The 12,258-nt window shown below is 41.9% G+C and overlaps 1 protein-coding gene across 15 annotated transcripts in view; it reads left to right on the top strand.

The window, feature by feature from the left end:
- The window catches only part of LOC112567040 (dystrophin-like), a 172,543-nt gene that overhangs the window by 70,990 nt on the left and 89,295 nt on the right, over positions 1 to 12,258 (top strand). For 14 of the 15 annotated variants that reach the window (XR_003099724.1, XM_025243511.1, XM_025243506.1 and 11 more), the window contains 5 exons: positions 705 to 860; positions 1,148 to 1,309; positions 2,043 to 2,390; positions 3,960 to 4,100; positions 6,113 to 6,274. Coding sequence is in view for 14 of the 15 variants with exons in the window: in XM_025243511.1 (XP_025099296.1) it covers positions 705 to 860; positions 1,148 to 1,309; positions 2,043 to 2,390; positions 3,960 to 4,100; positions 6,113 to 6,274 (969 nt within the window). In the remaining variant the exon portion in view is untranslated. The remainder of the gene's footprint in view (positions 1 to 704; positions 861 to 1,147; positions 1,310 to 2,042; positions 2,391 to 3,959; positions 4,101 to 6,112; positions 6,275 to 12,258) is intronic. The other variant, XM_025243515.1, reaches the window with a different exon arrangement.

Here is a 12,258-nt window from a genome sequence, read left to right as displayed (position 1 = left end):
AACAGCATCACATTTTCTGTTAATGTTATAAGTGTTTTGAGTGGAATTTGTTGAGGAAAATAAAAGAAACTTTAATTGGCAAAAATTATATACTAGAAGCCAAAAGATGAGTTTGCTACCCTGTGCCTAGCAGACACCAAGCACATTCCAAAATGTTGGTGGCCACTTGTTGAACAGAAAAAGCTTTCTGTTTTGCTTGCTAACCTATTTTACCTTGCCACCTCCCACTGGTTAGTTGACACTTAAAATGGATGCACTAACACATATTGCGTGGGTCTTTCAGGAGTTGCATTCATAGTGTATTCATAGTTTAGTAGCAGACATGTGAAAACAGAGGTATCATCATAATCATTCTATAGTTTTAATTACATTTCTGTGGTGCAGGTATTGAGACTCTATTTATAGTTTTTGTAATACCCATGTGGAACTGTAGTGTATTGCCATATTTAATGTACTGTTAGATGTTTTGAATGTTAATCTTTCTTTAGCTGTGTTATATCTTATGTTTGAGATTCATGTATTGAATGCTAATTTTTCTTGAACATGTGAATTTCAGTAATAGAGGGTTAGTGTTAGGGCTTTATGCGGCATATATGGTCATTGTGAACACTGCAGAGTGTTAGGGTTATGTAGTCATTGTCAACTTTTCAAAGGAAATGTATAAATGATGGTGAAAGGCTGAATTTGTCCTTTTATTGTGACAGGAAGAACACATGGCTCTAGAAGCCCAATTTATTGACTTCCAGTCCCAGACTCTGAAGGTGAAAGACTGGCTAACTCGAGCAGAGAATATCTTGACATCACACAGCCGTTTGTCTGAACAGCAGCATGTGCTGAGTCCTCATTCTGAGACCATAAAGGTTAGCAGTCATGTTGATTTCTTGCACCCTTGTGCCTGTGCCACCCCTATCTCCCCCAGACTTCCAGAACTAGCAGTCATATTGTTCTTTTACTTTCTTCAACCTATGCCACACCTAGATTGCCAAAGGCAAGGTCAGTCAAAATATCCCTGAGCACTGTGTAGTTTCTAGCTGTGCGGGAGTTTGCATGTGCATGTGTGTGTGCATGTGAAGATGAGTGCACACTTATGTGACAAACTTTTGGTTACATCCATACAGACAATTTTTTTTTTAATTTTTTTTTGCAGCAGACCCTTTTGATGCAGATGAATGAATTACATAGTCAGGTGGATGAAATTCGAGACCTTGCTATAGGCCTAATGACACGCAGCAGTCGATTTGCTCCCATGGTGGAGCCAGAATTGACACATCTCAATCAGTGCTGGGAGGAGGTGGCTCAGATGCTTAAGGTGAATGAATATACAGGGCTTACTTTTGCATTATGTAGAAAATGTGTCGTATGGTACTTATGTTTAATAGGAGTTGCTTCTGTATTTTGAAATTGCCATCAAATTGTGATGAGATTTAGCAGGACAGGATATCTGAACTTCAGAGGCAAAGATGTAGAAATACTATTTTGTAGTTTAAAATGTGGAATTTCATTAGATGTTTACACATTTGGATAAAATTAGCAGCTGACGGTGTTATGAATAAATATTTAATGACAAGTAAAGCTAGATGCATTTTGTTACATTATTGTCAATAAATGCTTTCATGTTATGCATGCAACCTAACTTTGAACATGTTCATTCAATTGTAATGTTGAAGAAAGATGCAGACAGCCATCCTTTGATGTAAATATTTCACTTTATTCAGTTGAAAGTTTGATGCAGTCATATATAATATACACACACAGGGCTACAATAAAGATAACCGTAATTCACACATAGAATTAAAGAGTTCTTCTGAAGTCATAAAATACTGTACGTTTTTGAACAGAAGTTGCATATTAAACTAGTGACTCAAGGTAATGATCTTCCTCCTTAGAGAACTTGACAGTGTAAGGCAATATATTTGAGCGTGAAGCAAACTAGTTTGATCACTGTTGATTTGCTATTGTTTTTATTATTTTACTTCTCATGAATTATGTGAATTGCTATTGGTTCAGCTTTGTGTGTATGTGACATCTGTTTGTTTTTAAAGGCCAAGAGACCACAGCAACAGGAAATAACCTTATCTTCTGATTACAAGGTGACATCACCACAGCCTGTAAAAGTAGTATCTTCCTCTGTAGAATCTCCTCACACCCAGACTATTGCTACCCAAAATTTATCTCACTTAGAAACAGCGTTTTCCTCCTCAGAGTCCCCATACCCTAAGACAGTCTCTCCTTCTCCAGACTCATCCCATCCCAAGACAGTTGGGGCATCACAGTTTACCATAGCATATGAGAATGTACAGCGCAAACTGTCCGTGTTTGAGAACACCATCTCCACTAAAGGCAGATTGCAAGGCAGCGATTTCTCAGATAACCTTGAGGCGAATGCCCAGGTAATTATCATGTATTCCTTTTTTCTGATAGTGTGTTTGTCATCCTTGTTTTCAGCTGACAGTTCTGTTTAACTATATTTGAGAGATAATACAGTGGAACCTTGGCTGACGACCACACTAATATTCTGTACTAATATTTGGAAGACGTCAAGCTTGTTACCGATGGATTTGGTCGTCTTCCATGATTCTGATCCCTAAAGGAGGGTGCTGATCACATTTGACTTGAAGATTCTCAGCTTGATCTTCTGACTGATATTTTTTGCCTTCCATGTGCTCCTGAGTGAGGCGAAGGCGTGGCTGGCTTTCGCCAGTCGGGCTCCAATCTCCACCTCCGCATCCCCAGTGTTTGTCATTTTGGACCCAAGATATGTGAAACTGTCAACTTCCTCAATCTCTTCTCCATTTAGTTGGATGCTGTCTTGGACTCTGGCGTTCACTCTCATACTTTTCGTTTTCTTTGTGCTGACCTTCAAGCCAAGGTTTCCAGCTGTTTCTGAGAAGGCATTTGTTGTTTTTTCCTGCATGTCTTGGTATCGATGCGACAACAGGCCAATGTCATCAGCAAAGTCCAAGTCTTCCAGCGTTGTTGTTGCTGTCATAGTCATGGTCCATCTGATCCCTCTCTTCTCACTGTCGGTGGAAGTCTTCATGATCCAGTCCATGGCCAGGATGAAAAGGAACGGCGACAGAATGCAGCCCTGCTTCACCCCAGTACTGATACTGAAGGGGTCTGTGAGCTCCGTGTCAGTCAGCCTGGGATTTGATTTGATGGAAGTCATCTGAGGTCATAGAATTTTGTTTGGTATCCGGGGCAAATTTTTAACGAAAATTTTAGTTGTTATCCAAAATGTTCGCTATCGAAGGTGTTCGCTGGCCAAGGTTCCACTGTAGATTAAGCTAGCAGTAATAATGGGACCAGCAGCTGTAAATGTAAGAAGTGTGTGTGGGGGGATAGGCTGTGCATGTGTGTGCACATGCAATTGCACATGTGCATGCAAATGGAAACAGTGGGTTCTGCACTAAAAATGCCAATACCATTCTGTTTCCACTCAGATTCTTTTTTAAGAAAACAACTTCTTTTAAAGGTGACACTGGGAGTAGACTTTGTACAGATACATATGTTTCTAGTAAACTCTGTCTTTCCACAGATTGCACATATTTCATGCTTCTCACAGATTGTAAGTTATAAGAAGAGTGCATCTCATGTTGTCCTGTGTAAAGTCCTTCATCCAGGAAACTGTTATAGCATGACCTGGACATCCAAAAAAGGCAGCTGTTGTTGAAAGAATGTGCACCTGCCCCAAGTGGGTGTAATTTAGCTACACCTGCTCATAACAGTGCAAAATAGTATATATGTACACAAGATCAGGGATCGACTGACTGAGCTGAGCACAAAATACCTTGCTTACTCAGCATGCATAACATGATGCTTATTCAGTATATACTTCACTTAGAAACTGCAGGGTTTACCATAGAATGTTGTAGTTCCTGTTACAAATACAAGCTTAATATTTTTAAAAGTAAATTCATTTGGAATGTATTAGCTTGCTGGTTCTTTGTCATTCTCAGCTGATTACAGATGAAACCAGCACTATGCAGGAGCTGGTCAAAGACATTTTGGAACAAGGAAAAGAACTGTTGCAGGCTGCAGAAGACAACCGTGACCCAGCAACACATGCAAGAGTCAGCAACCGACTCATGGAACTAAAGGTGTGGCATAAAACAAAGAAAAGGTCACGAATATCAAACAAAAGATGATGCTAGTCTAAGGAAAAGGTGTAGCTAGTCCTAACCTCCTCAGTGTTAATGCTGAGCAAAGTTGGGCTTTGGATTTCATGTAAAGCTCTTAATCATGAGTAATACTCCTGCTTAATATGGCTTCTGGGAGCAAATCAGGTTACCCTGAGTGCCCATCATGTGACCCTAAGTTATAGTCAGGGTTAACCATTTTACATCAGATTGTGAGTCCAAGTAATACTTTGGGTTTCGCCTGGACCCAATTTGCCTACCATTCCTGTCATTTGTCTATCATTCCTGTTGTGGGATGTTTCTCTTCGCCTGTGTTGCCCTGTCTTCTCCATCCCATTATCCCGTGCCTTCTCCTACTACTTTCAGTCCAACACTCTTCATCTTCCTCTCATTGGTAGCATATCGTCTATCCTTCAGTAAAACTGCTGAGGGATCAGAGCTAATTTTGAAGAACTCTACTGTCATCTCACAGCACCTTTCCCTCGTAATATCTGGATCTTACCTTTCACCATTTTCTCTGTTAAAGGCTCTCATGCTTTGTGTCAGGACTCATAGACTGATATCCCTTCAGATGGGGTTGCTATACTTCTCAACTCACACCTTTTCAATTTGGGCAAGACTATGTTATGTCTGTTTCCCACCTTCTACTCAGGTCTCCCAATAAGACCTGAAGGGTCGTTGCCCAACGTCCTCCTTCCATCTTTTTAGATGGCTTCAGTGGGCACCACCCCCCGTGGGACGTGGTTTCAAGTGATGGTAGGGGAGAGTTATTGCAATCTTTTTTATGGAAAGGGATCTCTACCTTTTGAATAATGGTTTGAAAACCTTTTGTCAACCATACAGCAGCACTGTGTTAGCTATCAAGTTGTCAGTCATCACCTCCACATAATTATTTGATTTTAACTGGAAGATACATGACGACCTATGTGACAGCAAATACTTTCCTATACTTATAACATTTTCAACTACCATCAAACAGAGGGACATTGTGGTTTGGTATGCTAGACCATTGCTCCATCACCTACGACTCTAGTTAAGAATCACATCTTAAAATTCATCGTGGAAAGCTGTTTTAGCATCCCATTGTGCTGTAGGGGTTACTTCTTTACCATCTGTCTTTCCCAAGATGGCTCACAAAAAAGTTGGACAATTCACCCTTGATTAGGGTGGAGCTATAGAGAAGACATTTTACTTCTGCTTTTATCGAATGCCCATCAAACCCTGTTACCTTGACCTTTTCAGTGGGAAATGAGCATTTGAGCAGCTATGTTCCCACTGCCACTCCAAGTGCAAGCAGGTGCATCACCCACCCAGCAAATCCTGTTACCTTTGTTCTTTCAGTAAGAATCCTGCATTCAAGCAGCGACATTTCACTTGCCCCTCTGTACCAACCAATAGGAAATGAGCATGCAGCTAGATATTTTTCTCATGCCATAATAGTGTATCATTGATGCCCTGGTCCTTTTATTACCTCTTTACCTAAGTATTTACACCACTAGAACAGAAATCACTTTGGTAATGTACACTATTGGAACTGGAATTACCTCTGTAATGCACACTGTTGTAGCTGCAATTATCTCAGTAAGCACACTATTGCTCATTCATTGTGGCTTCTGTCAGAAAGAAATTTTGGATGCAGTCTGACTTTCGTTGAAAATGATTGAAGCTCATGTAATGATATATTGCATTAGAGACTTTGTAAACAGCAGCACATGTAGTCAGCATAGATCAACATCTTTGTCTTGTTGATATAAAAGATTGCTAGACGAGGATTTGTTATTGTCATTATTTAAAAGTGCTTGAGACAATTTAACAGCCCAGTTATTGTGTTACTGCTTGTGTGAACTTGCATGAAAAAGAGCTGGACACACTTTTGAGAGGGCAAGTGTCATGAGACATTCAAACCATCCAATTTTATAATTATATATTCATGTGAGTGTTTATATATATATTTCATGTATTTTTATGTGCAGTCTCGCTGGGCAGGTATGCAGATAGATGCTGAGATTAAGCATCAGAGCCTAGTAGATGTGGCACCATTGTGGTATCAGTTCTTACGAGAAGTGAAAGAAATGCGACTGTGGCTGGAATCAACAGAGAAACGCTTAATGAAAAGGGAGATGACAGATATAGAGGTAGGTTACATCATTGATTATAATGTGTAGTGGTTAGAATCAACAACTAAGTGCTTCAGGGTGAAGTTAATAGATATTGTGGTAGCTAACACCATTGATTACACTATGTAGGTAATAGAGATTGTAGTAGCTAACACCACCAATTACATTATATAGTTAATAGACTCTGTGGTAGGTGTTGCGATGAAGGTTGAAATATGATATTGTTAATTGATGACGATGCATAAAACCCAAGCGCTTATTTCAACACCAGTGGCTCGTGGATTCTAATCTGTTGTGCCAGTCTCTCCAATAAACGGAGTTCTTGCATTCAGAGATAGTTTCCACACTTTTTATTGACAGTTTATACAGTGGCTAACCCAGTTTATACAATTACAGACAGCTAACCCCTGACAACACATGCTAAAACATGATCACACCAGTGACAGGCAAGCAACGGCGACAAATGCTGCAACACTAAAGGTGACACATATGCTGACAATTGCAACACATGTTGAAACACAAGCTAGCAGAAACACACTGGCTAAAGGGGACATGCCAGATGATGCTTGCACTCACTCAGTTTCAATCTTTTCGTAACTCCCTTACTTTCTTTCTACCACTGCTTAATGCTTAAACTCTCTCAGGGCTTATATAAAGTGCATAAACCCCTCTCCCAGAAATATCTAGTAACCATCAGTCAGGGATGTGCTCACTCACTCCAAGCATTCTGGTTACCAAGGCTAACGTCAGTCATGCACGCACGCCTCTTAAAAAAGAATCAAAACAGCGTGCGGACACCAGAAAAGTCAGGCATGGGGTCAACTATCCATTATACTACCGTCGGTCACTGGATGGCATAATCCTCACAGTGGCTACAACATTGAATTTGTAACAGTAGGTAAAACCGGTTCCCAGTCACTTAATCCCCAGACACTTAATCCCCGACACTTAATCCCCTAGACTTTTAATCCCTAAGCACTTCATCCCCAGACACTTAATCCCTAAACTATGTTGTCTGGCTTGGGAAAATTCTTCACAGCAGACAGTTTCTCTGGGTCGATGGCGATCCCATCTTTCGAGATGATGTGCCCGAGAAAGGATATCTTCTCTTTGGCAAACTGGCACTTCTCATCGTTCAGGGTAATGCCCGCTTCTTGAAGTGTCGACATCACTTTCTTCAAGTAACGATCATGTTCTTGCTTGTTTTTACCGAAAATGAGCAGGTCGTCAATGTCACAAATCACATTTTCATGGTTCGCCAGAAGTTGAGACATTCGTCGTTGAAATACTTCTGGCCCTGAACTTATCCCGAAGGGTAAGCGTGTATAACAGTACCTTCCAAAAGGTGTGATGAAGGTTGTTAACTCCTGACTTCCTTCATCCAGTGGAAGTTGATGGAAACCCTTTTTGCAATCAAGCTTTGTGAACATTTTTGCTCCTGACAGCTGGGCTAACAGTTCATCTGTTGACGGTAACGGGTAGTTCTCTCTGCGAACTGCTTCATTTAGTTTGCTCAGATCGACGCAGATTCTGACTCTCTCGTCGCTCTTGGGCACCACTACGATTGGGGCGCACCAATCACTGGGCTTGGTGACTGTGCGAATCACTCCCTGTTCTTCAAGTTGATCCAATTCTGCCTTGACTTTCTGTTTCAAGGGCAAAGGTAAGCGTCTTGGAGCTGCTACTGCATATGGAACAGCTTGTTCTTTCAGACGAATCTTATAAGGATCTTGTAGACTTCCTAGTCCTCTGAAGAGTTTTGGGAATTCTTCCTTGTACTGTTTTTCGTGGTCCTCTATAACTGTGTTGATTCTCTCAATCAACTTCAACGCTGTAATGGCTGGTCGACCTAGCAATGGTTCTTCAAGTGTTTTTACGACATACACATCTTGCAGTGTAGAGACATTCTTGTATGTCAGTTTTGCCTTGAACATGCCTTCCACAGCTATCTCAACACGACCTGGACCATACAGTTTCTTGCGCACTTTCTGCAATGGTCGCTTGGCTGCTGGAACTGCGGTCTGAGGTACAACAGTAACATCAGCTCCGGTGTCAAGCTTAAATACAATCTCTGTGTCTTCCATCAGGAGACTGACTTTCCAAGGATCTGTTGTCACACTGCCCACAATCATACCCATGTAAGCTTCTTCGTCTTCTTCTTCCTCTTCCACTGTGTGAATCTTAGAAGAACCTGAAGAGCGACAGACTGCAGCGTAGTGACCAATCTTGGAACATTTTCTGCATTTAGCGTTCTTTGCAGGACAACCATCTCTGTTGTGGGAACCTTTTCCGCATCTAGAGCATGGCTTAGTCTCTGGTTTTCCCCGAAGACCTGGCTTCGTACCGCAACGAATTTTTCGCTGACCTTTCTGAATCTTGTTGATGGTTTTCTCAACTGTACTCTCGCTGTTGCTTGCCAACATCGAGTGTGCTTGAGTCTTGGACGTCTCATGAGCTCTGCAAATTTCTATTGCTTCTGGAAGCTTGAGTGTTTTCTTCTGCAACAATTTTTCACGCATAGTGTCATCTTGAACACCGATCACAAGCCTGTCACGAATCATGCGGTCAACATCTTTGAAATCACATGATTTTGCTAACTTGCGTAAAACTGCGACGTAAGTATCAACTGACTCATCCTTGTTTTGGTTTCGGCTATGAAACTTGTAGCTCTCATACACTTCATGTGTGCTACCCAAACAAAAGTCGTTGAACTTGTCGATGACAGTCTGAATATCTTTGTCGTTCTCCCCTTCTGCAAAGGATAATCCTTCATAGATTTCTTGTGCGTCCTCACCAATGCAAGCTAATAGAACTGCACAACGATAAGCTGAATCTTCTTTATCAAGGCGCGTAGCTACCTCATAGTTCTGCCACTGACGAATAAATTTTTTCCAATTTACTTCAATGTTAGAAGACAAATCCAGCTTTGAGGGAATCGGAATCTGATGTGTCTCTGCCATCTTGCGAGAAATGTCACTTTGCGAACTAACGGCGCAATATTTCAAAATGAGAAAAACGTGCCCACCTGAAAGTTTCTGGAGAAATCACACAGCTAGCACTTTGCTGCTCACTTCTGACACCATGTTGTGTTATTGGTTTGTGGGTATTAGAGGTGGCACTCATTAAACTGTCCAGTTAGAAAACACACAAGAGACAGCTTCATGTCGGCTCCCGCCCAAGTATATTTAAAACTCCTAACCCGAACTAAACCTTTTACGGATTGTTCAGTTTGGGAATAAGGCCAACACTTGCCTTATGTCACAAACTAAATCCTTAACTATAAAAATTATGAAGTCAGCGAAAAATTTATTTGAAATTCAAATAATTCAAATTCAAATCATGCTATTAGCTTCAACTTCATTTGAACATCTACAACATTAGTTAAAGTTCATATAAGCTAGTAAATGTAATGTTCTTCAACAATATGATATGAAAATTGTTCTTGAGTGTTCGCTTGGTAGTTGCTGTTAATCAATATGAAAGGTAAGCTGATGATTGGAGGTACAGAAGACGATCCATTGACTCATCTCTCTCTACAATGTTGCTAATTCTCCTGGCTAACTCAGCGTATTTCTTCTTTGGACGTTTCTCTGTGCCGGCGCATGATTGTAGAACAGACGCCGTGTGTAGCTGACAATCCTTACGTAGACCTTCAAGGAATGTTCACATCGTTGGGTGATGACAGAAGAGAGATTGAAGGGCGTGATGCCAACCCTCCACAGAGTTGTTTGTTCGTGTTATAGAGGCGTTAAACAATGCTTTATAGAAGAATCAGTGATTAGAAATCACACATCACACATTGCTCTGTACAGGAATAAGTGTGTGGGGATGACGTATTCTAATTCAATGCTTTGACAGAAGCATTACATAATGCTTTATAAAGGATTAAGTGCCTGGGGATTAAGTGTCGGGGATGAAGTGTCTGGGGATTAAGTGACCGGACACCGGTAAAACCATTGGTTAACTATGTGGCAGTTAATTTGGCACTCTTATAGGCCACTAGTGCAGTGAGAATGTAAAAGTCCTAGTTGCAACTTCCTGAGGTGAGGCTTTGTATTTTGTATTGCTACTTACACAAAATTCAGGTTTTTCGTCACTCGTTTCTTGAGTTCATTCAAGCGGTCCGGTGGCGCAACGGTTAGCGCCTGTCACCGATACGGTGAAGGTTGGCTGCCCAGAGTTCATTTCTCGTCTCGGGCACGCTGTTCTTTCTCTGCACGTGACATCTGTTTACAGGGCTGGCTGCCTTGCCGTGATATAGCCTCAGTTGCTGGCACGGCGTAAAACACCAATTCCCCCCCCACCCCCTTGAGTTCATTCGGCTCACGCCCCATCGTCGACATGACCAGCAGGTGTATAAAAGAGGGCAACCGCCATCAAGGAGACACTGAGCGAAGCTGTGCAACAGAACGGAAGTGGCCCGATGGGAACAGTTTTCCCGATGAACAGTGTCAAGCCTGGTGTTGAGCAGCACTCTCTTTATCTCTTTGTCTCGTTTCTCGCCCAGTTCGTGGCAGTAGAACTGGCAGCAAGTCGTGACGTTGACTAGTGGGGAGGGTTAGGTTAGGGAGGGGATGCTACACGTTTTCCCTTCACGTCAGGTTGATGTTGGGGCACGTGAACATCGAGTTGAGAATGGAGTCACTGATGTATTAACTGTGTGGCGAGAGCAAGTCTTATCGCATTCAACGCCGCGACACCCTCTCCCCCTTCTTATTCTTTGTCATTTTTACCTGTCATCGCCTCTGGCACGAGAGATGAAGAGCGGCGAGGCTGCGTGGCTTTGACGTCATACGGTGTACAGTTGCCAGCGCGCGCCTCGGGGGGACTTGCAGGCGCACGTGCAGTGAAGGAGGGGAGGAGAGAACTGCTCTGATGGATCTCTCTTATTTTTGGCACAGGCAGCATTTCTCTCGTGTGCTTGCGGGCACTTCATGTAACGCACACACCACGACACGCGGCGGGAGAGAGAAGACATTCACACAAGTCCGAGCTTACTTCTGCATGTCAGGGCGCAAGTGCTAGACCCAATTCGCTTTAGTTTGGACTTGAATAGTCCACCTGACACTGGAGACGGGGGCTGACAGACTCATTTTCAAGACCAAATGCACAACCAGTCAGCGGCTATTTTTGGCATTCAAGTCGAAAAAACTTGGACTTAAGGTTAAGTCCTATAATTACGACCACACATGCAAGCCGGCGCAGTACATACCAGTGATGATTACAGGGAGATAGTGGATAGCTTGAGACTTGGACCATTTCCTAGGGAGGTCAGGTCGGATGATGTGAAGGAGCTGCTAACTTGATGACAGATACAGAATATTTAATAATAATTGGTTATTTGATAATACAAATTGATAAGAATATCACTTAAAGTCCCAGGGAAGTAAAGATAAAACCTCTCAAAAAGGACATCAACTCATCACATTTTAGACATCTTAAAAGGCGCGATTCGACTGTTAAAAATTAATCTCACTAAACTCTTTGTTATTGATATTAAACATCTGTTTAAATGTTATGATGAAATTATTTTGCTTTATCTCTTGTACTCCAAGTTACCATTTTGCTTCAACACCATTCCACCTGGTATTTATTTGTTACTTGTTTTTTTTTGGGGGGGTTGTTGTTTTCTTTAACACAGTGTCACATTCCAATTTTCATTACCTGTGTATTCTTTCTCCAGTGGCGCAGTGGCTAAGTGTGTTTGGTATCAGTATTCTATTAGTATCCAGTGTTATGTCATTTCATTATTATCGTTGATACAACCGTCATTGTTGAACTGTACATCTATATGTTTGCTATCTTCCTTTGTGTATGCGTTTACTACATGACGACCATGAAATGCCCTTGTGAATTAATAGAGTTGTATTGTACGGGACTGCATTCTTCCTGGGCTGCTGATCTCACCAGACAAGGGCGATGTCCCAACTGTTTGGTACTACCCCAACGCCCAACCCCACCCACCCCTCCTTGCCGCTGTCTTGACGGCCCTGGCGAGGCGC

This window comes from Pomacea canaliculata, linkage group LG6, assembly GCF_003073045.1.
Source record: "Pomacea canaliculata isolate SZHN2017 linkage group LG6, ASM307304v1, whole genome shotgun sequence".
In the NCBI taxonomy this organism is placed as follows: domain Eukaryota; kingdom Metazoa; phylum Mollusca; class Gastropoda; order Architaenioglossa; family Ampullariidae; genus Pomacea; species Pomacea canaliculata.
The sequence above is the reverse complement of the archived record's forward strand: the minus strand, read 5'-3'. Positions and strand labels throughout refer to the sequence as shown.